Genomic DNA, 25,958 nt, shown 5'->3' with positions numbered 1-25,958 from the left:
TCTACAGTCAGGGAGACTCGTACTAAATATTGTATTTCCATCGCTACCCTTTTGTCTTGTACGATCAATTGAATCATTCCCAACTCTTCCGCATAGATTATGTGAAATGCAAAACCATACCATTCGACTACCTAAAGGTGGCCAGACACACTAGGCGTCTTTATAGGGTAGTTTATAAGGCATTCGCAGCTTGACAGATTACATAGTCCGGGGACGTCTATGGCCAGAATTACTCTCCCACATCTTGCATACGTGCTCATAGGATAAAACCCGATCGTTTCTTATAAGCTGTGACCATGTCTATACTGAAAATATATATAATCCTGCCATTATAACAAATATTTTAAACAATAAAACTTCTGTCACTAAAGAAAATTCAGGATTGAGTTTTTTTTTTCAAATAACTAAGCCATCCAAAAATCAGAGCCCTGTATTCTAGATAGATTGATTAGTTTGACAACTCAATAACAAATGTTAGCTAAAGGGAAAATGAACTATAAGTGGAGTGGCGTACTGTAGCCTCAGGCATTCGGCAATTTAATATACCTCCAAGCACTTAATTACCGCTTCCGTCCGAAGGCGGGGAAGACTTGTTCTTTGTCGGAAACTCGATTCATCTCTCGGATGAACGACAATCTGACTGATCAACTAAAGCCATCCAGATGCTTCTGAATAAAGAAATTGATGCTCTTTATTCTTGTCCTTCCGTTTGGGTACGTCTTTACCATCGATGGTTGGATGTCTGCATTTGCTAACTCTCCCAGGACTCGGCAAATGCCCGGTTGTCAGCATGTGCCATGCGATATGTCTCCGTCATTCCGGGCATCATAGTCTTGGCTCTTGCATTGAGTCGTGCGCTCACTCGTTTTTCTCTGGTTCAGTGTCCGAAATGGATGCGGCCTTTTGTTGCTGAAAAGCCACCATGTGCTGAGCTTCCATCAGAGAGACCAAGACAAAGAACGGGATGGGTGATTGCCCTGCTTGTCTTCTCCACAGTTGGATTCGCAGCTGAGCTCACAAAAATTGTGCCATACGTGCCGACACTGAGCAATATCGTGCTACTGGTATCTTGGGTAAGTCACGGCTATTCTTTTGCGCAACGTACACTAAGTGATGATCCAGACGGTTGCAATTGTTCTGATCGCCGCAGAACGCCCAAGGTCCTGTCCAGTATCCATGCTGTTTTTCTTTGCTGTAGAGCTGGCTGTAGAAATGGCGGTCATACTAAACCGTGATGCCTATGCAGTGTCGAGGGTTTATGCTCATTGCATTGCCGCTAGTGCTGCTGCTGCTGCCTGCGCAACTATCCTATTTATGCCATTTCGGGGACCTTCACTTCCCCGCGTTGATATCGGCGTTGTTGGCCAACCGCCATCAAGCAAATTCCGCAGCCCTGAGGACAACCTACGACTCTGGCAATTTCTTACTGTGTCTTGGATGTCCCCGCTGATGACAGCCGGCAAGCACAAACAGTTAAATGAGGATGACGTTTGGTTTTTAGGTTTCGAGTTTCAACATCGTAGACTGCATGAAAAGTTTCGTCAGCTCCGCGGATCTGTCATATCTAGGTTACTTCAAGCAAATGGCATCGATGTTCTGATCATTACAGGAATCTCTACGGTGCAGATGCTTTGCGGTCCGTGTATCACCATTCCGTGATCTTGGCGGGTGCTGATTGTCCTTACAGACTTCTCAACCCCCGTGCTTCTCCAACAGCTTCTCAGCGCAATGGGGAACCCCTACGCACCAAAACGTGTCGCTTTGACCTATGCCATGCTGTCACTAGTGCTTCGTTTGGTTGCAGCGCAATCCCAGGTATTGAACCTCTGGTATGGTAGACGCTGCTACGAACGAAGCAGAGGTGAGATGATCATGATGGTGTATGAGAAGGCATTATCAAGGAAGAATATATTCGATCAGCAGATTCCAGAAAGGGGCAGCCAAAATGAGAGCCAGGAGAGCGAGGACAATAACGGTGAAGTATCGCCCAGTGCTAAGCAGAGGAAGCTTTGCGGACTATTTCCGCAGCGACAAGCTACTAGTAAAGGGAAAGTGAAGACCGCGGCTTCCATGGGAAAGATATTCAACTTACTGCGTGGAGATGTCTACGAAGTGGCCCAGCGGTTCTGGGAAGTGGACACCTTAGTTGACAAACCCTTGGGTCTTGTCATTGCCACGGTGCTCGTCTGGAAGCTGCTTGGCCCCTCCTGCTTTCTCGGGATCTCGGCTATCCTGGTAGCGCAGGTCTTGAACGTTTTCATAACACGTATGCTCCTTCGTTGGGAAAGAGTGCGCAGACTGGCAACAGATACTAGACTCCAAATATCATCTCAGTTCGTGGAGGCCCTTCGCCATCTTCGTTGGTATGGTTGGCAAAACCATTGGCTGCGTCAGGTTATGGAAGCCCGGCAATCTGAATTGAACCTTCGTATCGTGACTAGTCTTTTCAATGTTCTAATTCGCTTTGTCAACACCTTCGCCAGTGGTCTTTTTCCTGTTGTGGCCTTGTATGCCTATACATTGTTGGCTGGGAATCCCCTGCGTATTGACATCATATTTCCGGCCTTGCAGCTCTTCACTATGCTGGAGCTTCGGCTAAGAGAAATTCCGGGTCTAATAACAGTGCTCATCAATGCCTCAATCGCCATGGAACGTATAGAGGACTTCATGGCTGAACCCGATAAGGAGAAACAGGAAGCACTAGCATCAAATGCTGGAGCCTCACTGGTGTTAGACTCTTGCTACTTTGCATGGCCTGGTAAGGCATCGCCTGTGCTCTCTGATATCAACCTGAGAGTTTCTGGGGGCTTGACAGTCATCTGCGGTAAAGTAGGTGCTGGGAAAACAGCACTACTTCAAGCGCTACTTGGTGAACTGGATAGACTGAGTGGTGTTTCCGAGACCCCCAATGAGATGGTCGGATATTGCTCTCAAACGCCATGGTTGCAGAGCATGAGTATCCGTGACAATATTCTGTTCTCTTCTCCGTACGATGAACCTCGCTACAAGCAAGTTCTCGAGGCCTGCGCATTACTTCCAGACCTGGCTAACTTCAAACATGGCGATCTATCGTTTGTGGGCGAAAATGGGATTGGCCTTTCAGGTGGGCAGAAGGCACGTGTGGCTCTTGCAAGGGCAGTCTACAGCACTGCAAGAATATTATACCTTGACGACCCTTTGTCCGCCCTGGATCATAACACGGCAGAAACCATAGTTCGCAGGTGCTTCTCCGGCCCGTTGATGCAAAACCGCACAGTTGTCCTTGTTACTCACCGCACCACTTTAGTACGTCATATTGCAGACCAAATAGTTCACCTTCATGATGGCAGAGCTACCATAGAAGATAAGCAAAACATTTCCTCAACTCTCAGCATTGATGATACGGACGAATCTTCCTCATCCCACACCACGGACGATGGGGCTCAAGACGAGGCGACAGACCAGGATGATAAAGCCGCGGTGCCAGACAAGTTTATTGAAGAGGAACACCGGGCTGAATGGGGAGTGAAGGCCAAAGTCTACTGGAACTATATCCGAGCTGGAAAGTATAAGTGGTGGCTGGTCCTTGCCGTCTTCATAACTATGTATCGTCTCGCAGCTGTTGGTCAATCCTGGTTTATCAAAGAATGGGGTGAGGCTTATGATCACGATCAAACGGTTGTGTTATTTGGCTTCTCGCCATCTTATAAAAAAGCTTCCTCTGGAGGACTGGGAGAACCACTAGTCCTGCCACAGGTGCTCAGTTGGAAGCCAGGTAATCCATTTGACAAGTTTCCTGCACCAGTTGAAGACGTCCGACCATGGCTTGTTGCATTCTTTGCTATTACAGTTTTCCAATCACTCACTGTCCTAGTATCACAGCTCATGATGATTGTCATAGTTTACTGTGCGGGCCAAACATTGTTTCAGGAGGTCATGCTGCGTGTCAGCCATGCCACATTCCGCTTCTTTGATGTCACTCCTATTGGACGTTTGATGAATCGGTTGACATCTGACATCGGTGTAGTCGATGGAAACATCAGCGAACAATTCCAGCGAATCATCTTCCAGGCTATCGTGTGGGTTTCATCACTCCTAGTCATTGCCTCAGTCACACCGACATTTCTTGCTTTTTCATTTCTTCTAACAGCCGCCTTTATTTTTACCTTCCTACGGTTCCTCCCAACGTCACAAAGCTTGCGGCGGCTTGAGATGGTGTCTCTGAGCCCACTAATCTCGAACTTTGGAGAACTGTTGCATGGTCTAACTACTGTTCGTGCATTTCACGCGGAATCCCGCTTTCAGGATAGAGTCATCGCTGTTGTGGATAAATTCCAAGGCATGGACCACTTCTACTGGTCACTGCAGAGCTGGCTGATGTATCGTTTCGAAGGCCTGTCTGCGCTTTCAACATTCTGTCTTGCGGCCATCGCACTATACACGAATGCCAGTCCTGGCCTGGCCGCTTTCGTTTTGATAGCAGGGAATAACTTTGTGGACTCTACACACGCGTTATGCAAGCAGTATGGCCAACTGCAAATGGATTTCGTCTCAGTTGAAAGAGTTGACGAACTTCTACACATTGAACAAGAATCTCCAGGGACCCTTGAGCCACCGGCATCTTGGCCGAAGTTCGGCTCCGATATTGTTTTTGAGGATGTTACGATACGATATGCCCCTCACCTGGATCCATCGCTGAATAATATTTCCCTCCGCATCCCTGGCGGGTCCACGACAGCCGTTATCGGCAGGACAGGAAGCGGGAAGTCTACCCTCGCAGTCTCGCTTCTTAACGTGATCCGCCCAGATGGCGGCCGCATCCTGGTGGACGACCACGACATTGCGCAGGTGAGCACGCAAGCACTCCGGACAAGGGTAACCTTTGTTGCGCAAGACCCCGTTCTTTTCCCGGGAAGCATCCGCCGTAACCTCGACCCAACCGGCGAGTACACAGATGCGGAGTGTTCAGACGTCCTCAAACGCATCTGCAGCAGACACGGCTGGAACTTGGAGACACATGTGGAAGCCGGGGGTCGGAACCTGAGCCAGGGTGAACGACAGCTAATCGGCTTGTCAAGGGCGGTCTTACGCCGGAGTTCGATTGTCATACTCGACGAGGCAACGGCGTCCATCGACCACGAAAGTTCGTTGGAGATTCAGCAAGTTCTAAGAGAGGAAATGAAAGAGTCTACAGTCATTACTATTGCACACAGATTGGAAGCCATCAAGGACGCAGATTACTATGTTGTTCTGGATCAGGGACGAGTATCCAAACAGGGATACGTGAAGGATATGTGAACTTTGATCACAGATAAAATATAGAATAATAGATAGAGCGTGCTTACTTTATCCCGCAAGACTGTAGCTAACAGAGTAATCAACCTTTCATTTACGTCTCTCAAAAGAATCCCACCCTACTAAACGAGACACCATGCTTGAATGTCTACCAGGCCCATTCCAAAGCCCAGATCACAAACAAAACACACACATACCAGGTCTCTTCCACCACCAAGGCCCCACCCCCACCCACAGACCCCGTCGCGACAGGAAACCCAACCGTCGAAGTGCCATTTAAAGCGGCGAAACTTCCAGTCGAAGTCGAGACATAGGTGCTACTAAGAGCCCGAGTGGAACCCATCCCAAGCCCCAGCCTAGACACAACCACCCCTTCACTGTCCATAGTAGTCTCCTGAGACCTGACCACCGAGGACATCCAACTGGACCCCGAACCAAACACCGTAACCACAACCCTATCCCCAGGATCCATGGACCTTGACCTCCCACGATCAAAACAGAACCACAGTTCTCTTTTCCTCTGCACCGGCTCACCCATCTCACCAGCTACAGACACAGTCACTGGCTGGAAAGATCCCCAAACTGCACTCAAAGAGGATGTAACCGCATGACTTGAGCCGAACTCCAATCCATAACTTTGACTGGAGCCCATCATCGAACCCACCCCCTTCTCCAAAGAAACAATATCCACCCTTTCCAGGCCATCAATCGAACCACTCTCAACGTCATAAATCCTCGCCCCCGGAACCTCAACAGTACTCCTCATCCGCGTATACCCCGTCCCATTGAACGTACAAATAGCATCTCCAGCCGCGGGCGAGGATTCATAGCCTATTCCCCCATTACCACTATACCATACCCCATAAACAAGGTAAAAGAGATGAAAAGGAAAAGATACGTACATAAAGCCCATCCCTCATAGCCCTTGGGGATGATACGCGCCAATCTGTAGATGAATTAGTGCTTCCCTCTCCAGAAATGCCTGGATGTAGACTGGCAAGAAACGTACTCGATATTGCAAGAGCGAAGCTCGGCTTTGGTGCGTGAGACACAGGAGAGCATTTCCGGGCTTTGGAGGGAGCCGTGCAGGCAGTAGTGGGTACCGGGGGTTGAGCAGAGGTTTTGGGGTGTTTTTCTGGTGTTTCATTGTCAGTGTGATTTGGGGTTGATTAAGGTGGGGGTGAGAAGGGGAGTACTGGTTGGTTTGGGCCCATCCTGGGTTGAGGAGGGTGGTTATTGTGTAGAGGTAGATTATGAGGAGTATGGTGGACATTTTGGAGTTGGTCGTGGTCTGTGGTGGTAGGAGGTTGAGATGGAGGATTAAAGGTAGAGATGAGGTGGTATCGTAGAAGAGGGATGGGAGTGATGATTTGGTTTTTCGTGGTACGTGTTGACTAGTTGACGTGTTGGGCAGTATGGGTGTAGGGGATATGCTACTGGTGTGCATGTAGGGCATGTTTATGCTCTCTTCTGTGGAAACTCCCTTAGTTGATCCTCCGGCAGTGCGTATTTAGCTTGAGTAGGGTTAAGCATTATACTAAAAACGGCTTCAGTATTTTGCATATTTATTTCATTCAAACGCTTATGTTCAGATTATCATTGGATATTGATGCCAGACAGCACATAAATGACGATTGTATGGTATGACACGACTTGAGACCACCAGGACAACCAGCAGACCACCTCGGTCATGATCGAACGAAACCCAGCATAAACATACTTTTATCCAAAATCAACCGTCTAACGCCAAACTCGCCGTGACACAATGCAACAAACAGATTTCTTCATTGCTGGCTCTCCTTAAATTTGCGGATCCTCCGTTTTATATCACCCTCGGTCTGCTGCATGGGGTTCAACTTCCGGTCACGGACCATAGCTGCGACGTTGTCACCATGGCGTTCGATCAGCCTTGTAATCCACTCCACTTCTCTCTCGCTCATGTGTCGTGGTTTCTTTGCCTTGACGGCGCTGCTCTCCTTGTCTGCCTGGCGTTCGAGCTGTTCAACAATCGCACTTGCGGGGGTCTTCTTCTGCGACCCAGCATCCTCCATGTCGTCGTCGGACGAATCGTTCAAAGGATCGTTAAGCGGGTTCGACTTGCGGACCTTACGTCCGGCGACTACAATCATTTCGTGTTCATCGGGCTGGATTACGCGGATAATCTTTCCGGTCTCGGGATCGCGCTCGACCTTGGTTTCTCCCAGCGTAATGTTCTTCGTGGCGGCCTGGGCGCTGCTCTTGATGTGAAGAGAGTCCTCCGGGACGGTCTCGATGCCATTTTTCGTCACGCGCTTTTCAGAACCACCGGTGGGGGCATTCAAACGATGGGAGAGACCCAGACGGCGGTAGTTTTGTGTAAGAGTCAGGTTGCGGTCCCTACAGATACCTACATCAGCATTGCGCATGTTGTTTCCGGTACTTGGAAAAAATTACCAATTCTCGGCGATGATCGCATTTCCTAGCACGTTGATTTTCTTGTTGCCATTCTTGAGGATCCCGGACCTCTTGGGCTTCTGCTTCGGCAGGGAAGACTTAAGCTTTCTCTTCTGTCTGGGGTTTCCCATGTTGTTTGATTGTGTGTATTAACGGATTCGATATCAAAAATGTGATGCGCTGAAGAAATCTGAAAATTAATCTTATCGATTTCTCCGAAAAGGTTGGTGGGTGTTTGCATTGACAGTCTTGGCATGTTTGACGCGGGTTTCCGATAACAATCAGTAAGTTTAAGGGTCCGACGATCGGGTCCCATGTCAGTGTCACTTATTACTTACTTCCGATCCGAGTGTCACTGCTCTTCTGGGCGCACATAATTATTCTCGCGGTGATGGCTCGGCTTTTCTCTACGCCGCATAGGCTTGCCTTTGCGCTGGCTGCTGGATTGGTTCTTTTCAGTGTACTAGCGGTTGCCAAAGATGCGATTCCCGTTGGTGAGCTCTCTGTAAGCCAGATCGAGGATGAATTGCAGGTAAATATGAAGCTGTCCCTACCCCTGGAGAGTCTATACCGATTTTGCGACGCGACTGCTGTTGTACCTCTAGGACTTTCTATAACATACTAATTAATACATAGAATTGCCCTCTCGTGGAATCTCTTAACGAGCACAAGCGTGCCACCAACCCCCAAACCACCAGCCTGACCTCGAAGATCTTCGCCGTCCTTTTCCCTGGTAGCCCAGCTGTAAACGCAATTCTGGCCACTGCGTATATCTCCGGACCCCCAAGTACGTCCTTACATTTCTCCCACTATATTACATATTAATTAACCCACACTAGACTTCCTCCTGGCACTATGCCCCCCCAACATCGACCCCTCATCCTTGTCCGTGATGGTAGCTTTCGCCGTGGGTGGGCTGATGGGCGACACATTATTCCACCTCCTACCTGAGATCTTCCTCGGCGAAGACAGCCCCGACCACGTCCGCTTCGTCATGGTCGAGCCGAACAGAAACCTCCTCCTGGGACTCGGCATAATGGTCGGCTTCTTCACCTTCGTGGCAATGGACAAAACCCTCCGCATCGCAACCGGCGGCGAAGGCCACGACCATTCCCACGGCCACAGTCACTCCCACGAACCCTCCACAGCCGTAACAACCAGCACCTCACCCGACAATAAGTCCTCTGGCGACCTCAAGCAGCGCAAGCCCACCAAGGAACAAGCCGTCGCAGACCCCTCCCCCGAAAAGGAAATTAACCCCAGCGTCAAACTCGGCGGCTACCTCAACCTGATCGCCGACTTCACCCACAACATCACCGACGGCCTGGCCATGTCCTCGTCCTTCTATGCTTCACCTACCATCGGCGCAACCACCACCGTCGCCGTCTTCTTCCACGAAATTCCCCACGAGGTCGGCGACTTCGCCCTCCTTGTGCAGTCTGGCTTCTCGAAGAAGAAGGCCATGGGCGCACAGTTCGTTACCGCTATCGGTGCCTTCTTGGGTACGTTTATCGGTATCGCAGTGCAGGAGTTCGGCGGTAGTCATGGTGCTGCTGCTGCTGACGCTGCTGAGGGAGTGGTGAGTGGTCTTTGGGGCACCAGTTTGCAGTGGGGTGATATGCTTTTGCCGTTTACGGCGGGGACCTTCCTTTATGTAGGGACTGTGTCTGTTATCCCTGAGTTGTTGGAAACGGGGAAGGATAAGAAGGTCGAGATTAAGAAGACTATTGTGCAGTTTTTGGCTGTTGCGCTTGGGGCGGGGATTATGCTTGCGTATGTTTCTCTTTCCCTCTTCTCGCTTTTCTTTTCCAAACACACCATTATATCTGAGTGGGGTTTGCTAACATAAGAAATAGGATCTCTTGGGATTAAGCGCACATACTCACCATTATGATCTTCAAATACGACACCCTCACTCACTCTCGTTCTCCAACCCTTAAACAAGGGACTACCTACTACATCATCTACCAAATGCCATCTAGATAAAAACGATATCGCGTGTATGTATGTAATGGGACATAGAATAATATCCATAGCGCCAGCCCCGTTCCTGGCAATACATAGATTCAAACCAGACGGACCTCGATCCCACTCTACGTAGAACCACATAATACAAGACAACCAACGCCCATCCGACCATCAAGTATAGTTAGGAAGCATCGTAAGACAGAAGGAAATGCAAAGCCAAGACCCCACGGTCAGGAGAAAACGAACCTGCGCACAGCGCGCGGATGCAAGCAATCAATACGTAAAAACAATCTAGAATGAAAACATCACAATCCCTTCACTCATTGTAGTGATATACCTAGATCAAACCCATTAGCACCATCTCCAACCAGACAAGAAACGGGGGAGAAAAGATAAAATAAAAAATAGAGATAAAGAAGACTCACAAAATAATCCGGCAACCCAAAAACCTGATACCCCAGTCTCTTCGCCATCTTCGCGAAACCCTCCGTCTCCACGAGATGATAGAACGGAAAAGCGGGAAACATAGCTCCGTCGCGATGCACATCGGCCTTAACCATCAAGGCCGTGCCACCGACACCGTCGAGCTCGATCACGCGTCTCGGATTGGGACTCTCGGTATCAGCCAGGTAGGCCATGAGCGTACGATACGTGGGCATCTCGGCGTACCCCTCTAGCAGAATCTCATCGGGGCCCATACTCTCCGCCAAGGATTGAGCATTGGAGCTATCGATCCACGAGTTGAAGTCATACGGCCGGACCTCCATCTGCTTGTGATCGTTATTGTAGTACCGCTGGTAGCAGTTCGGTACGATAACCGGGTAATTATGACCCGTCAGATCCTGGATGAGTGTGGCGGGAGTCTCGACGATATCTGCGTCCAGCCAGAGGACCCAGGACGTTGCTGGGCCGAGGGTGGTGAAGAGGAGGCTGTTCCGGGCGCGGGACATGCTCTCGCGCCGAGCCTTCTGGTTCTCGAGCTTGTGGCGCTCTTTTTCATCCTGGGATTGCAGCGGGGGCTCGAAGTCCTGGCGGAGGATGCTGATGCTGGCGAAGCGGGAGGGGATGGGCCCGTTTTGCGTCTTGCTGATGGCTGATTCCAGGGCGGAGAGGGCGGCGGAGCCTTCTTTTGTGTTGGGGATGATGAAGCCCAGGGAGATGAGTTCGTGGGGGTAGTCGAGGTGCACGAGGTTGTCCCAGAATTCTGGGTAGAAGCGAGCTAGGGGGGTGAGGATGAGGACTCGTTCGCCTTTGTCGGCGGAGTCGCTGGTTGTGGTGAGTTTGTTGAGGTCGTAGTGTACGACTGGTGGGGGGGCTTTGAGGCCGTCATTGCGGACGGGTTGGGATTTGAGGAAGGGTTTTGTCGGAGGGGAGAGAGGGTGGTCTGCGGCGTCTTCGCGGCGTTGCTGGGAGGTGTCTCCTGCGGTGGTGGCGGAGGATGACGGGGAGAGGAGGAAAAAGAGGAATCCGAAGGCGAGGAAGGCTGCCAGGAAGAAGGTGATGGGACTTGTGCGTCGCATTGGGCGTGCGACGGCCATCGTGGCCTGTTGAGGACCGGGGGAAACGTGAAAGGTGCGTTGATCGAGGAGGAGAGTGAGATGTTGTCGCAGGATTGGTGTGCGTAACGTGGTCAATATGGGATCGACAGTGGTGGTCCGGCGAATCCTCGTTAGCCAGCGATAAAAGCAGTGCTGTGCCTGGCCCCTGACATAGCGAATTCGATTACGAGCGGAAGTAGTTGGTCAACTCCCCGGATGTAGTCTCCGGAGGGGAGCGGACAGAGACAATGATGGCGCAGGAGACGATCGATGTTCTAGTCTAGTGAAGCTCTCCGGAAAAAGACACTCGGACCCAATTTTCTGTCTGACTCGGTTCGACCCTTTCGTTCCGCCTTCCTGGTTTTGCTGTGGCTGCTGAGTCGCCATCTCGGTGTCTCAATGCCTTCGACTGGGGCTGCAGTTGCATTCAGAGATTAAGAGAAATTGCAAAGAGAGAGTCCAATGGCTGCTTTTGGACGATGGGGACTCTCACTTGTCGCCGAATGCGGCAACCCTGCAGGGTTCGCCCTCTAGAACGGTTTTTTTGCCCTTTATCTTGTTTCACCAGGGGAAAAACCTCTTTGTTAATTTTATTTTGCTCTATTTTCTTTGTACATGTTGAAGGCATTCATTTCTTGAGTTTATTAATATGAAGTCGTTTCTGCGTTGGTATAATTCTATCGTATGTACAAATGCTAGTGTAGCCGCTGTGAGTGCCACATAATTCAGGGCAGCCACCGCATCACACCCTCGAATGCAACCAGAGCCATGGCATTCGCCGGGAACGCTCTCAGGAAACATGGCACAAACCCTCTCCAGTATCCTCTCCACCCTCGTTCCCGATAAACCGCCACCGCTGCGTCTTTCCACCACCGGAACTGTCGCTGCCCGTCGCCCAGAGCACCGCCCATCGGGTCCGTCATAAGGCGCTGTTTCACCACATCAGACGGATACGATGTGATCCAAAAGATCTGCGCCGAGATACCGCCGGCCCAGAAGTTAATGGCCGGGGTGGATAGGTTCGTACGCTCCCTCATCCACCGGGAAAGCACATCGTAGGATCCCCACCAGAAGAAAAAGAAGGAGCGGAAGAAGATCGTAGCGCACAAGCCACGATATAAGCCGCCGAGTCCATGCGTGCGAAGCTACGAGAGTCAGCATTATCCCTATCATCCCTCGTCTATGGACTGTGCACTTACAATTTTACGAATGCAATCGATCGGCCCACTATACATGCGCTTCGATTTGTCGGCCGCATACTGAATCTGCAGCCGCGCTTTGACATGTTCTACAGGCGCGGCAATGAAACTGACCGTCGTTCCGGCCATAATTCCTGCAATTCCATGACCAAAGCTGGGCAGTGTGGCCTGGTCCTGGTATTTGGCAAAGGGTGTTATGCGGCGAATCTCAGGTCTGGAGAATACGTTTTCAAGGAGCAATCGGCGATACAGTGTCAAGGAGCCGAGCATGCTATACTTCGAGTCAGCGCCTCCTTCCCCCTCATTTATGTAAGGCCCGGACGAAACTCACACAGAGTCCATCACCATCCATCCGACCAGCGGCGGCGTCGCTCCCTTGTATAGTCCACTCACGCCCTCTTTCCGCACTGTCTGTAGCACGCAATCTAACGGTCCCTTGAAATGTCCATCTTTACTCGTCTGTAGACGGACCTTCACGGTATCGAATCTATGTGAAATTTGGTGTTAACATTCCTGATCCGAGAGAAGCACACGACACGAGAGGTATCACATACGGGTGTCCAACTAAAATCGGTAGAAAACAAAATTAGCTAAGAACATCACAATGGCCGACAGACCACAGAAAAGACATACCACTCAGCTTCGCAATACCGGAAAATACCCCAGCAACAAAGCCCTTATAGTCACGCTTCGAACTCGTGACCGGGGGTGCATTTCCACCCCCTGCGGCGGAACCGCCCATTTTCTTCGATGTTTGATGCTCGTGTATCGACGGTGTTGTAGATGTTTCGAATGCCGTTGACGCGGTCGACATTTTAAATTGTATATGTGTCTCCTTTCACTTGAATACCCCGAGGGGATATTTCTTCGAACTGCAGTATTTGCGCGGTAGTCCAGCCGCGAAGTATTGTTTTTTTGGGGGTCCGCTATCGGACGAGGTGGGTTGGCGATGTTAACGACGTTGCGCAGTCCCCATTAGTCGGTGCGATCGAGTTTGACGCAATGGAGAGTTTAGATACAATTGAGACTTTCTAAAGAACGACAGAGAAGCCTCCATTGAAAGAAGTGGAAGAGAGCGAGAAGGCCGAGTTTAAAGATTCCATCCTTTGCGGCGGCCCCGCAAAAGTCGGCGGTCGGGGAGCTCTGGTGCACCTCCGGAGCCTTGCCGATCCTCCCGGACTTGGCCTCCTCTTAACTCCGAGGTATCGATCTGGTTCATCCACGGCTGGGAGGCCTGCGAGTGCTGGTTTATATCTTAGTATCATTTATAGAGAAATCTACGATAGATTTAAGAGCGTTATCTGTAGCTCACCATTGATCTGCTGTTGGTAAAGACCTGTGTGGTATTGTCTAGTGGCTGTGAAGCCTAAATATATATTCCGAATGCAATGACACAAAAAACAACGAAAGGGCCAGCGAGATATGTTTTGTTTTGCTTTCTTTTCCAATTCTATTTCATCTCCTCAACCCCCCGCACAATATGAAGCTTCAAAGTCGTCAATGTCACGGTAAAGCAAATGCAGAACAGTCTGGTTCTGTTCAGTCTTTATAGTTAATGCCATTGCAACGGCCCAGAACATGTGGTAACAGATATATCTAGGAGAATATAACATCATCAAGAACAAGAAACATCAATAATCGTAATAGCAACACAGAACATAGAAAAGAGTAGAATGTAAGGCTATGTGGGGTATAAAATACAACAGCTCGTAGTACACACAAAAGCGGTCTTTTCGAGGTCCGGAGATCGTCTATAGACCCGGTAATCAAGGTGAACAAAAGAAACAAGATATGATAACGAGGTGGTGAAACCGCAAGTCCTGGCAGTCCTCGCCAGCTGAAAGTCACTGACTTGCTCCGCATCGTAGAAAATCTCCCTCGGACGGCGAACGTCAATATCTAGTCTTGGTGCCTTTCTTGGCATTCTGACGGGCTCGCTCAGTCTCGCGGACGATCAGCCGGTCAATCAAGTCGGGGGCCGGACCGGATGGGGCGTCCCGGGAAGCAAAAGCGGAAGCATTGGACGTCCCCGAGATCAGGTAGCCACTGGCCTCCTCGAGAGCGAGGGGGGTGACGGGCCCAGGACTGCGGAGAGGGTCCAAGCGAGGAGCAGACGGACTGGGCGAGAGTGGCCGGGAGGGTGTCTTCGACAAGGTGACACCCTCGACGAGTTCCTGATACTGCCACATCGCGTCCCGAGAGCCCGAGGTGGTGCGGTAGGCAGATGGCCGCGGTTGACGTGGGGATGTCGGTTGTCCCTGAGAACCCGCCGCTGAGTAGACCGCGGGATGAAATCGTGGCAGATTGCTGAGATGGAAGGCTGGAACGGATTTGGTGGGATTCTGCGACCGGGAACGGGGTGGTTGAGGTGAGGAAGGACGGGCAGAGGGAGACATGGACGAAGACACCACGGGTGAGTAGAAGGTAGAACTATCTGATCGCATTCTGGCCGATGAACGGGGGGCGCGATGAGGGTGTGGGCGACTCCTGTGATGAGTCGGCTTCTCTCGGGTCTTGTTATCAGCCTGGTCACGATGGGCGAAGTAATAGCCCTTGTCGAACCGGCCTGTCAAAGGAGTGACGGGGAGGTCGTCCTGGTGCGTGTGGAAGGACGGCTTGGGGATGGGAATTGGCCTCGAGGCGGAGGTCGAGAGCGAGAGAGTCTCGAGGGAGTCTGTAGTGTCTGAGAGAGGTGACGGAGACCGGGAGGAGGGAGGATTATATGTGGAAGAGGTGGCCGTTAATTCTTCCAAGGACGACAGCGATACTCGAGTGGGGTGACCGTGTCTGGCAATTAAGCTTTCCAACTGGTCTTGAGCACAAACAGTTGAAGGGCGATGGGAAGGCGGCGACCAAGAAGATGATGAGAGATTGGCTATAGAACACGCGATCAGCACCAGTCTGAGTGGCTGAGAGAATGTAAGTCAAGTCGGCGAGGCATGTCACACGTGTCATGTGGGGAGCGGACAATCCGGGTCAATTTGCCAGCAACGGAAACCAAGACAATTCATCGTGAGAAAAAAAGCGAAGGGTTTGAAAGCCAATTGGAAAGTGACTGCCCCTCCGGTAAGGCAATGAATGTGAGGCCGAAAAAAAAGTGGAGAGGGAAACAAAGGGGTTATTGGACCAGGCAATCAGGAAACATTAATTGAAACAGGGACAAGAACATATCAGATGATGTGGAAGCGATACAGCAAAACAACAACAAGATAGATATAAAATTAAAAAAAATAAAAATATAATTAAAGAAAAGTGGAGCGGAATCGACTTACCACTCAGTAATGGCGGAGAATGAAGAGAACTGCAAGACGAAGGATAGAGCGAAGGTGACAAAGAAGAGCCGGAGACGGAAGATCGTGGAGAAAGTGCCATTGAGGGGATTTATATTGTGTTGGCTTTTCTTCGTGTTTGATTCTTTATTTTAAATTTTTTTTTTCTTTTCTTTTTCGGACTCTACCCCAACCCACAGTGGGACGATTCAACGGACCTCAGATCGGTCAAAACAGTCGTAGTAGTCGTACGCACTCCGGATCGACGTCTATCCGACCCCTCAACTGGTAACAAATCATGCGAGAGCCTCCGTTGTTGATCTTTCGGATATTGCTTTTCTTTTCCCTTTTTGGTTCACACTTTTTTCGTCTATTAATTTTTCTTCTCTGAGGAAAATTGTCGAGCTTCCCCTGAAAATTGAAGGCTCTAACCAGGGAACAAGCAACTCTATTCGAACCGTTAGCTTGCGGGGAAAACCAACCAAGGAGGCCAAATGGCGTCATGGGGAGGGGCAGAAAGTGACGGTAATGAGACTAAGTGACGGTACGGGTGCGGTACGGATGGTTTAGTCAAGGGCTAAAGGGCATCCAGCTCCACTTGGGTCTCCACCCCCCGGTCATCTGCGAGGGATTTAAATCTGGCAAGCGCGGTACGTTGTGATTGGAAAGAGAGAGGCAAAAAGCCCAGATAGGCAATCCTCACATTTGAGACAACCGATCTCTTACTAGTTGCAAAGGAAGCGTGTCAAAGGTTGAAGTTGAAGGACTGGGAAGTCTGTACCCAGTCCCTGCCAATATCAATATAAGTTTCCGTCTTGGTGAACGGACGGGGTTCCCGCGGAAGCGACGGACACTAGTAGCGATCTGGCTAGCATGGGACATGGATCATTGACACTTCTCCAGGGTATGCAAGACGCGATGGAAAACATATAGCAAATATTCAATACGAGTGTATCGACGGCAGTGGCGGAACGGTCGCCGAAGTAATAAACACGACAAGAACGGAACGAGTCTGATTAGTAGTATGGTGTCCACGCTGATGCGCAACGGAAGCCAATAAACTTTCAGTGGGTATGCAAGATGCCAGCCCTGGAAGTTCTCGGCGACAGGTCGGCTTTCAAGCACATTGCACGGTTGTTCAACAGCAGGACTCGTAGTGACACTTTTATACGGAGTCGGAAGCAAGACGGGGGCTGAGTACTCCTTTTAAACGGGGCTGTACATGACTGATACCATGTTGAACCGAAAGATGAGAAATCTGTTGTAACCACACGCGGCAAAATCGGCTGACCTAGACCTTCAGCTTCCCATCACTACGACCGAGCGGGCTAAACAAGGCACCAGTCAGAATAAAGAGTATCCAGTGTGGAATAATCCTACAAATGATGCTGGGCATGAATCCAGAAAGGAGAAGTTGAAACCATTTTCCACCTCGACCAGTCAACGGTTGATCGTCCAGGAGGGTCACAATACGCGATGACTGGAAGGAGGTTCGAGTGTGATAGACTTAGTGCCAGCACTAGCGGGAGACTAGTCTGCAAGTCATTCCCGCGCCAGCTGATAGGTATCTGAGCAAGACGATCCCCTTGATTTGTGACCCCAGATCCGAACATTTCGGTACGCACAGTCGATCTTCAGCTGCCGGTGCAACTTGACTAGGTTATGAAGCGTCTCGACTAGTGGGTTGACTCGACTGCCTTTCACACACGCGCTAACGCCATCAGAATGCCACTTCCACCTTCGACGGGTTATCATCCATCACTGAAGACATATTGCTGGATATTATCGGATCGTCTCTAGGCAGAGATGGTGTGATAAGCCTTCAGTCACCCACACCGAAACGGAGCGATCAGACGACTCCCCCCACCACCATCACACTAACCACCGACTCCACCCTGGGTCACTACCAAAGACCAAGTATCGCCATGCATTATTGTCGGATGTGCTCTTTTGCCGTGGCTTTATTGTGTTCTTGATTTGAAGACCACTAGTCCATCCTGACACCCAATCATGGCCACAGGATCTCAAATCCAATTCCATCGATGAAATTTGACGTTGGTTGTATACGATTTATTTACTCAAGGCGAAATGTCCCACCAGGAAAAGAAATACTACGAAGAAGGTAGATGTATAACAAGTGGCTTAGTTTTACAGCCTTTCCCCTCTTTTTCTTTATATATATATATATATATTTTTTTGATGTACAAATATACCTTTCCGTGTTTCCTTTATAAACGGGGGGTTTCAACCAGTTTATTATAACTCCTAGCTAACTTAAATGCCGTTGTCTCCTAGGCTCGACCCACCGAGATGGTGAGGCGCAACTAGGAATATGCAGGCGCAGTTCAAGTCCAGCAGTATGACTCAAGGAAAAGAGACTAACACATACTGCAGGGGAGGGTGTCGTCAGACGCAACGTCGACCTCCAGTCGATCATTCGAGCCTATGAATGACGATCGGTCATTCGTCACCGATGTGATCAGATAAACCCCTGCATGGCTGAGTCACCTTTCGTGGTAGGTGGGTATATACAAAATGCCTTTCTTGTACGTTATGGTTTCCCCTCCACCTACCACATATTCTCCTCCCGTTAACCGAATATACTAAAGATAGCATGGTGGGAGTATTTGAGACACTTGCGCGGCCAGAGAGGACAATCAGAGCAGTCGCTCTACTGGCGCAAGCGAAGGAGCACAGCAGCTGCCTAGCGCATGGCTTATGACTAGTGTGTCCCATCATGGAATACAAACCCAGCCACTGATACTGCGTCGAATGCCAGGGGAGTGTTTCTCATGACCACAAGCACCGGCATTAGTGTGACTCAGGCATAACGACTCTATCCCTAGCTCGATGGAAACTGGGTTTAATCCCTCCTAGCACATATATTCCCTCATTTGGCCTGAGCTCTAAGATCTTGTTGCATTAGGTTGCATCGCGCTTGATGGATGGCTGCAGATGTAGGAGCAGACCTATGAAGCTGCCAGGGCACGTCCGTGCTCCATTTATCCGATCTATGCTCAATGACGAAAGAAAGCATCCGTAGTGTCATAGGGATGCTGATCTACTGGCCCAAAAGCTCTGTACGTAGCATCTTCGCTAGTGACTATGCGCATCACAGTGCGCATCTCTCCATACCGGCTGATCATGAGTTTATTGATCCTGAACCGGCTGAGGGAAAGACGCTTTGCAATAAACCTCTGGGTAAATATTTCCGGCTCTATCTACACCAGGCAAAATTCTACGACGAAGTGCGGGGTTTATCCTGCATTTTGCTTGCTGCTTTCGAGGCGGGTGAAAGTGAAACGTAGAACCGTATCACCTGACAGGTCCTGGTCTATTTTCAGATCATCCCTCGATTTTGGTTATGTGGATTGAAACATGCATACTTTTGATGGACCCCCTCCGCTTTCTTCACTCAGCTGCAGAACGACATGTTTCGGCCTCGAGAAGAGGTTGACACAGATCGTATACCCAACGAGTAACCTCGTATACGGCCTTATGAGACGGTGGGTTTTCTCGCTGAACATACTAAATAAAGGATGCTTAAGATCTACGAGCTCCTATCAGTAGTGAGAAATTGCCCTCTACTTGAATTGCTTGAATCGGTTTAACCACTCACTTGGTCTGCCTGGTCTAAGTCTGCATAATATACTCCGTCTACTCAGTCCACATGAATCGCTTGAATTGTTTTCTTGGTCTGCTTGATTTACTAAGCCTCCTAGATTCCCGGGGTGTAGGTCCCGAGCCATCTAGAGATTTCCAACTTACCCCAGCGAGCTCAGGCTCCCTGTTTATTACTATAGAGAATTGATTCGATCCGTATAGAAAAGCAATAATTCGATTTGATTCAAAACGGTTGTTCTTGTTATATCTACAACTGAAGAAAAGTAAGAGGGATGATGTAGTGGGGTGACCTGTGTTCCCCTACTCATCACATGATCCTAAGCCATGCATATAATAGATAGCCAGCTGCCAACTTAGTTTGATCAGACAAGTTCTCCATTCTCTATTGGGCCGTACCAGCCGGCAGTGTAGGAACGACTGGCTAAGTTGATTATCGGGATCTGACTTATGGGATTTGACATGGTAGGGGTGATATGAATGTAGTGAGGCAAGCGCTCCATCCATTTTCCTTTAACATTACTATTTCGCAAAGCCTTGTCACTACCTGTCTACGAAAACAACAATATGTCTGCTAGGTCATGCCTTGGACACTCTATCCCTAGCAGCGCTTACTACTCGTTTTGTCATTTGCCTTATGGCGTAACCGCCCTCAGACTCTAGCGCACGGAAGCTAAGGGGCTATGCCTCATGCGACAAATACATACCTAGATACCTATCGTTAAGCGCCCAAGGATAGGCACTGTTGTACGGTATGTATCATGACAGAAGCTAGATGTTTCTAAAGATATTTCGCTGCCCAATCAAATATGTGAAGATATCAGTCTTTAAGCGACCGGAGATGCCACTGGAGCATGAACTCTGTGCGCCGATCGATTTCATAGCTTTCCTGAGGCGGAATGGTAGGAATACGGGGTTCCCAAGGATCTCGAAGAATAGCACATCGATCAAGCCACGGCGTCAAGACACTACCTAGTGGTCGTATTTATAGAAACGAGAACGGGAAAAAGGCTTTATAATGCGTCTGATATTCCTCCAGAAGATGAACTCTACAACCAGCTGGCGGCCCAGATGGCTTTCAGGAGCAGATTGACCTCACAGTCTGACTCGATTTAAAGCGGCTATTCGATACCCTCGAGCCAACGTCCGACGTGCATCTTCTTTGGAGTCCGCTGTATTTCCACATCCGATTCCGCGTCGTCAGGCGCTTCTTCTTCGTCCGTGCCTTCTAAGTCAAGCCAAGAATGCTGATATATGGGTCTTTCGCTGCAAGGGTACCCTGTCGATCTTAACCATTCAAATATACCACGTGTGGCTCCTTCGGAAAGGTCTTCCGAGAAGAAATTATATCTATAATCGTCGAGCACCGCTGAGGTCCTATTGGGGAATGCATGTACGGCTTTGTTAGGGTATTGGGTCTTTGGTTTTCCTAAATCTTGAATTGAACTGTCGTTTCGCAAAATCCATTCCCAAGATTTGTATTCTAAGCAATGAGCAGGACATTGAGCATGTTTTCGTACCAGTAACTCTGCATCGCAAAGTTTTGTAGCCCCAAAGGGCTTCCAGGGCCAGATTGGAGGTCGGTCATGGTCTTCGCAAGCTGTAATAAATTGGAGACGGCACTCGTCAACGCGGCATATCGATTCGCCATTGATGACCCCCATTTCTGAAGTCAAGAACGTATGTGTTGTTCCAGTCCAGGCAGAAGCTGGAAGATCTAGAGCCGTCATTCCTGCTCGTATGTCGCGCAAGATTGATTTTGCTAGATCTGTAAGAATTGCACCGAGCCAGAGGAAACCGAGTCGAGGCTGTCGATTTGCCAATAATGTGGCCAATGAACTTGTCCCTGGTGAGATCAAATCAATAACTGCAAAAGCTGGGTTCAGCCAGGCGCTGACAAGGTTACACTCGATATCAGGATTAAAGAAAGTACTGCACAGGAGAGAGCGTAAACCCAACGCGTTGGAACTTAATGTCATACACTTGGGAATTAATTCGCTGTATTCGTTGAGAACACCTGAAATAGAAACAGTAGAATCACCAGCTCCCTCTTTGATGTCTACCCGAGGAATCTGTTTTGGAAACGGGAGGGAAACTGTTCTCCCCCTCAGAAATGGGATATAGAGTGCGCCAGCAAGGGCGACGGAGCACTGCGCATAAAGGCGATGGTGCACACAGAAGTTTGTGAGGTATTGGAGAGCGGTCATAGATGACGGTGGGTCTGACTTGCCGCCGGAAGCCTTTGTGGCCACGGTCAAGCCGGTGCCCTTCGCTGACACCGACCATGGAGACAAATACTCATGACCGTTGTACTTAGTAGTCGCATTCCAACCATTCTCAGAATAGAGAATAGCACGCCACCAGAGGGCCTCTTCCTCACAAGCATCGTCACTGAGGTCAATTTGAATCAAGGTATGATTATCCGACTGTTGTGAGTCCTCACCCTCTTGTGCAGTGTAGCCCATATAACATTCATGGTCAGCAGAGCGACTAAGCAACTCAACCCATCGAGCCGACAAGATATAGGCCCATGCGAGGTAAAGGACTGAAAGATAGTTTCCGTTATCATAACCTGAGAGTCCATGAATTCCGGGCCAGTCTGAGAAGGGAGAGTCTTCTGACAATTTCACAGTTACTCGACTGCCTACCGCAAGTTGGAGTTGCTTAGGCAGGACCCTAGGCTCAAGGTCACAAATGCCTCTGGAGGTCTTCCACGTTGACTGGCCATTAATAAAAAGACTACCTTTGCCCTGTGCTGATTGCTTCTCCTCGCAAGCGAATGAAATCTTCTCGCCAGAGGAAGAAAGGCCAGCACCAAGGAAAGCCGGGGTCTGAGAGACAAGAGACTTCAGCTCTATTGCATGGGGGGGCAATAGGTGACCTTCGCTCCCAGCATCTAGATAGGACGACCATGTCTTGAGGCTCTCCTGAAGGACCTGACTGAATATATCATCACCCGGGCGCGCGGCATCGCCCATTGTCGCCTACGCGCATGCTGAATGCGGATGCTGCGTGGATGATCCCAGACTTTCCAAACACGGAAACAGGAGGGGGTGAGAAATAACGAGTCTATTACAACTTCTGTGTCTTTTGATCATGAATAAATGGAGAGAGGTAGAATAGTGAGTCGCGTGCAGCAGCCTGTTTAGTACAGGTGGGATTCTGAGTGATGTACTACAAAGGTGACTATAGGAATAGGTAAGTGTTCCCCATTGGATTGGCAGACAGTCACGTGATAATTCGACCTACGTACTTGGGTCGATTCTCGGTATTTTTGGAACACAACCTCTGCGGCATGGTCGGGTTGTTATATCCGCATCAGTCATTCCCATCAAATGAAAACTGCGAATGTCAGCGGTCAATAGGGCAAAATGATATCTAAAAGTCCCATGGTACGTGGACCTATTGCTATTTCCTGCAAAGGATGGTCTCATGCCCACTGAATGCTCGTCCCCTTCCGCTACCAACATTATCCACCATCCATGTACGAGTCGCCCTCGTGCCGAGCGGTTCCTGTCTTGTTCTTCGCATCATTCGTGTCCCCGAATTTGATTTGAACGTGACAACTGCGCTTTTCATACTTCTCGGTGGGGCTATAAGGATGGACATGCGCAAGCTACACAAATTGAAGATCTGGTCTTTATTGAGAAAAGATAGTCGTAGTGGTCACAGAGACACAGGCACGGGCGACTATTCCACAATATGAAAAAGAAACTTCGTAGAGTACATTTACCTCCTATTCTTGTAATGTTTTATTCTTTTGCTAAGATAAATAACATAGTTCCGGGCATATTGCTCAGTCACCTTATGTTTGTTCTCTTTCAGATAGAAGGTAGATCGGTAAATATCTGTGAACATAGAGGACAGTCATCGATAAGAATTATCCCAAAATCAGGAACTATCTACGATATTATAAACAAGCTTCTCGCCCCGAACCTTACCGTTCCTTAAGAGCTGAAGCCCGTCCAAGATACCGTCCAGCCCGGCATTGCTGACCCTAGGAGAATGTGTCTTGATCTTGCCACTGGCCAGCAAGTCCTGGAAAATGCCAGTGAACTGTTCCATAAAAGCCCTATCGCCTGGCTGAGCTGGAATATCCCTTGGCCCGAACTTGAAGCTCCGACCGAACGCCGTATATGCCATAGTCGATCGATCCCGAATATTCTCACGCTCAGTTTTTATCGGAAGAAGTGAGCTGTAATCGCCACCCTTGGTGGATAGCGCATGATCACAGTATGTGGCACTGCTCTCGACTGATATTGTATCGAAAGCTAACGTAAGACTGTCCTTCGTTTGTTCTCTAATCGCGCTGGCGGAGGCTGGGTCGTTGTAATCGAAAACAGCGTCGACACCTAGGTTCTTGACCCGGTCGAAATGGCGAGGAGAGCAAGTTGTCAGAACTTCGTAACCTGATAACTTGGCAAACTGAATCGCCAAAGTTCCGGTAGCTGATGAGCCCCCGTAAATCAAGATTGGTGTTTTGGTCTCGATAGGAGCGATGGGAAGGGCTAGTTTAAGACTTTGGTAAAGCCCAAGAGCAGCGGTGGTAACCCCAAGTCCCAAAGTTGCTGCCTCTTCAAACCCCATGCCTTCAGGTATTTTGTATTGAAGGTCTCCGTCGACGATAATGTATTCCGCGAAGGCTCCATCCTCGGGCTGAACGGCATTGGACCCGTGGACAAATCCACAGATTCGGTCTCCCTTTGTGAAAGGTTTTTTAACGCCCTTACCGACTGCTTCCACAATCCCGGCATAGTCGCACCCGACGAGGACACCGGCGGGGGCCAGGAAGTCAATATGTTTCCAGTCGGTAGGGTTCAATGCGACACTGACGGTCTTGACTAAGATAGAATCGTCACGCAGCTTCGGGATGGCTCTATCGCACACCACCTGGGCATGCTTCGGCGTAGTAATAACGACCGCTTTCTGTGTTGCCATGTCGGTATGGTTTGATCTAGGAGAGAGTGGTTTTTCGAAGGATGTATGAGACACAGTCCATAGTTGCCAGAGGGTGCGTCCGCTAATATACGTTTATGTACCGAGTAGACTTGGTCGCTTTCATTACACCACACCTCCTTTTATCTCCGTTACCTCCGACATGGTGATACTATCCACTTGCTATCCAATATGATTCGTTTTGTAAGCAGCTTGCATCCCTTTAGGACGATGATCCACTCGAGCAGGTTTTGTGGCCTCCAGTGGGTCATAAGAGACGTTTGATTGGAGAGGTAAGCAAACAACCTTGGTACGAGTGTGGTAAAAGCGCGGTTATCTATCAAGACCCACTCAAGTTGCTCAACTAATCTGGGAACGAAAGGACCCTGGTGTGAATGGCGGTTGCGACACCTAAGTCCGTAGAAACACTGATTCGGGTACGGATATGAAGGAATCTGGCTCCGTGATCCTGCGTATTGTTGACACACTCTTCCAGCTGGTGAAATATCAATCGATTCTTTAAAGGTTCACGATTTTATACGCAATGGCGCCGAAGCTGAGTTCCACGTCTACCCAAAACTATTCTTTCGGGGTTTACCATTCCGGCTCTGGGATACGGAGTACGTGAGAACGATCACCCTAATTTACCCCCAGAACTAAAATTAACATTATTTTCTAGCTTTACCAAGTGTATGTCAGAAAACATTGTGGTACAATAAGAAGCGGTGCTAATGATATTAGGCCAGGCGCAATCGCTGAGGACGTCACCGAGAAAACTCTGAAAGCTGGCTTCCGCCATGTAAGACGCCTTTCCACCCCTTTCGTTCCTTGTTACGCTGCAATTGCTGACATTTATCTCGTAGATTGATTCAGCTGCGGTGTATGGAAATGAAAGGGAGTGTGTCTCTGCCGTAGAAAAGGCTGGATTGAAGCGGTCTGAAGTATTCCTGACAGCAAAGATTTTACCGCAAGCTACGGGGTATGAGGCAGCGAAGCAGAGCATCGAAGGCAGCCTGAAGAAAGCAAAAACTGATTATTTTGACCTGTGAACCCCCCCCCCCCCCCCCCCCCGGCGTCGTACACTATGTGCCATATAAGCTGACTTTAGAAGAATCCTTCTCCATGCACCCTTTGGAGGTAAAGAGGGTCGTCGCGGCGCCTGGCGTGCTCTGGCAGAAGCACAGAAGGCGGGCAAGGCCCGGTCGATCGGAGTGTCCAACTTTGGCCTTCACCATCTAGAAGACTTGGAAGAATACATTAAAGGTGGCGACGTGGGTAGAATTGAAGTTGACCAATACGAGCTCCATCCTTGGCTTGGACGTGCCGATTTGGTGACTGGTTGCATAAGCGTGGTGTGGTTATTGAGGCATACTCCCCTCTGGCCAGAGGAACTCGAATGGATGAACCCGTTTTACGCGCAATCAGCGAGAAACACAAGAAAAGCCCAGCTCAAATTTTGATTCGCTGGAGTCTTCAAAAAGTAAGCATTTAACACAAGCCATTGCGACTAGTGACTTGGCTAATGATCGGCCTTTGCTTTGCATCCAGGGTTTCGTGCCCCTGCCTAAGTCTGCTACCCCGGAGCGAATCCTAGAAAATGCGAACGTGTTTGACTTCGAGCTGGATGAGGACGACATGCAGTCCCTGCATACAGATGACTATGCACCTTCTACCTGGGATCCTACCATACAGCAGGATTACAGATGTTATAGTAGTTGAGA

The 25,958-nt window shown here is 49.5% G+C and overlaps 10 protein-coding genes across 10 annotated transcripts; 3 read left to right on the top strand and 7 right to left on the bottom strand.

The window, feature by feature from the left end:
* The first annotated feature begins 562 nt into the window (after positions 1-562).
* F9C07_2284310 (ABC transporter) lies at positions 563-9,727 on the top strand. Its single transcript, XM_041292909.2, has 11 exons — positions 563-713; positions 765-1,073; positions 1,123-1,636; positions 1,688-6,105; positions 6,177-6,220; positions 6,284-6,409; positions 6,471-7,650; positions 7,708-8,239; positions 8,344-8,494; positions 8,547-9,480; positions 9,564-9,727. The coding sequence occupies exons 1-4, from the start codon at positions 663-665 to the stop codon at positions 5,275-5,277; spliced, it is 4,464 nt and encodes a 1,487-aa protein (XP_041147108.1). The 5' UTR covers positions 563-662; the 3' UTR covers positions 5,278-6,105; positions 6,177-6,220; positions 6,284-6,409; positions 6,471-7,650; positions 7,708-8,239; positions 8,344-8,494; positions 8,547-9,480; positions 9,564-9,727.
* On the bottom strand, positions 5,472-6,730 carry F9C07_6875 (uncharacterized protein; the record flags this gene model as incomplete). The annotated part of the gene is made up of 2 exons (XM_071511534.1): positions 5,472-6,122; positions 6,213-6,730. Coding segments are annotated over 2 exons (1,169 nt in total), but the record flags the coding sequence as incomplete, so codon positions are not given.
* Positions 7,059-7,838, bottom strand: F9C07_6876 (putative 60S ribosomal subunit biogenesis protein Nop16; the record flags this gene model as incomplete). Its single annotated transcript, XM_041292917.1, has 2 exons — positions 7,059-7,650; positions 7,708-7,838. 2 exons carry the CDS (start codon positions 7,836-7,838, stop codon positions 7,059-7,061), a joined length of 723 nt encoding a protein of 240 aa, XP_041147106.1.
* F9C07_6877 (putative ZIP zinc transporter) lies at positions 8,099-9,556 on the top strand (the record flags this gene model as incomplete). Its single annotated transcript, XM_071511535.1, has 3 exons — positions 8,099-8,239; positions 8,344-8,494; positions 8,547-9,556. The coding sequence occupies 3 exons, from the start codon at positions 8,099-8,101 to the stop codon at positions 9,554-9,556; spliced, it is 1,302 nt and encodes a 433-aa protein (XP_071364203.1).
* F9C07_2161214 (Anp1-domain-containing protein) lies at positions 9,728-11,838 on the bottom strand. Its single transcript, XM_041292916.2, has 2 exons — positions 10,101-11,838; positions 9,728-10,012 (listed from the first exon to the last, which is right to left on the bottom strand). Exons 1-2 carry the CDS (start codon positions 11,211-11,213, stop codon positions 9,992-9,994), a joined length of 1,134 nt encoding a protein of 377 aa, XP_041147104.1. The 5' UTR covers positions 11,214-11,838; the 3' UTR covers positions 9,728-9,991.
* On the bottom strand, positions 11,839-13,710 carry F9C07_2284308 (putative mitochondrial carrier protein). The gene is made up of 5 exons (XM_071510686.1): positions 13,046-13,710; positions 12,967-12,976; positions 12,744-12,899; positions 12,413-12,683; positions 11,839-12,358 (listed from the first exon to the last, which is right to left on the bottom strand). Exons 1-5 carry the CDS (start codon positions 13,224-13,226, stop codon positions 11,939-11,941), a joined length of 1,038 nt encoding a protein of 345 aa, XP_071364202.1. The 5' UTR covers positions 13,227-13,710; the 3' UTR covers positions 11,839-11,938.
* On the bottom strand, positions 13,711-16,851 carry F9C07_2284307 (uncharacterized protein). The gene is made up of 2 exons (XM_071510685.1): positions 15,685-16,851; positions 13,711-15,287 (listed from the first exon to the last, which is right to left on the bottom strand). The coding sequence occupies exons 1-2, from the start codon at positions 15,782-15,784 to the stop codon at positions 14,305-14,307; spliced, it is 1,083 nt and encodes a 360-aa protein (XP_071364201.1). The 5' UTR covers positions 15,785-16,851; the 3' UTR covers positions 13,711-14,304.
* A 3,265-nt stretch (positions 16,852-20,116) lies between these two features.
* On the bottom strand, positions 20,117-22,503 carry F9C07_1609989 (uncharacterized protein). The gene has a single exon (XM_041286390.2). It carries the CDS (start codon positions 22,278-22,280, stop codon positions 20,424-20,426), a length of 1,857 nt encoding a protein of 618 aa, XP_041147102.1. The 5' UTR covers positions 22,281-22,503; the 3' UTR covers positions 20,117-20,423.
* A 690-nt stretch (positions 22,504-23,193) lies between these two features.
* F9C07_6882 (putative alcohol dehydrogenase) lies at positions 23,194-24,240 on the bottom strand (the record flags this gene model as incomplete). Its single annotated transcript, XM_041286389.1, has 1 exon — positions 23,194-24,240. One exon carries the CDS (start codon positions 24,238-24,240, stop codon positions 23,194-23,196), a length of 1,047 nt encoding a protein of 348 aa, XP_041147101.1.
* A 541-nt stretch (positions 24,241-24,781) lies between these two features.
* F9C07_2070817 (NADP-dependent oxidoreductase domain-containing protein) lies at positions 24,782-25,956 on the top strand (the record flags this gene model as incomplete). The annotated part of the gene is given in 7 exon segments (XM_071508763.1): positions 24,782-24,861; positions 24,917-24,931; positions 24,979-25,036; positions 25,101-25,282; positions 25,346-25,568; positions 25,586-25,717; positions 25,786-25,956. The coding sequence occupies 7 exon segments, from the start codon at positions 24,782-24,784 to the stop codon at positions 25,954-25,956; spliced, it is 861 nt and encodes a 286-aa protein (XP_071364200.1).
* Between the last annotated feature and the right edge of the window lie 2 nt (positions 25,957-25,958).

Source organism: Aspergillus flavus, chromosome 5 (assembly GCF_009017415.1).
Source record: "Aspergillus flavus chromosome 5, complete sequence".
NCBI lineage: Eukaryota > Fungi > Ascomycota > Eurotiomycetes > Eurotiales > Aspergillaceae > Aspergillus > Aspergillus flavus.
The sequence above is the reverse complement of the archived record's forward strand: the minus strand, read 5'-3'. Positions and strand labels throughout refer to the sequence as shown.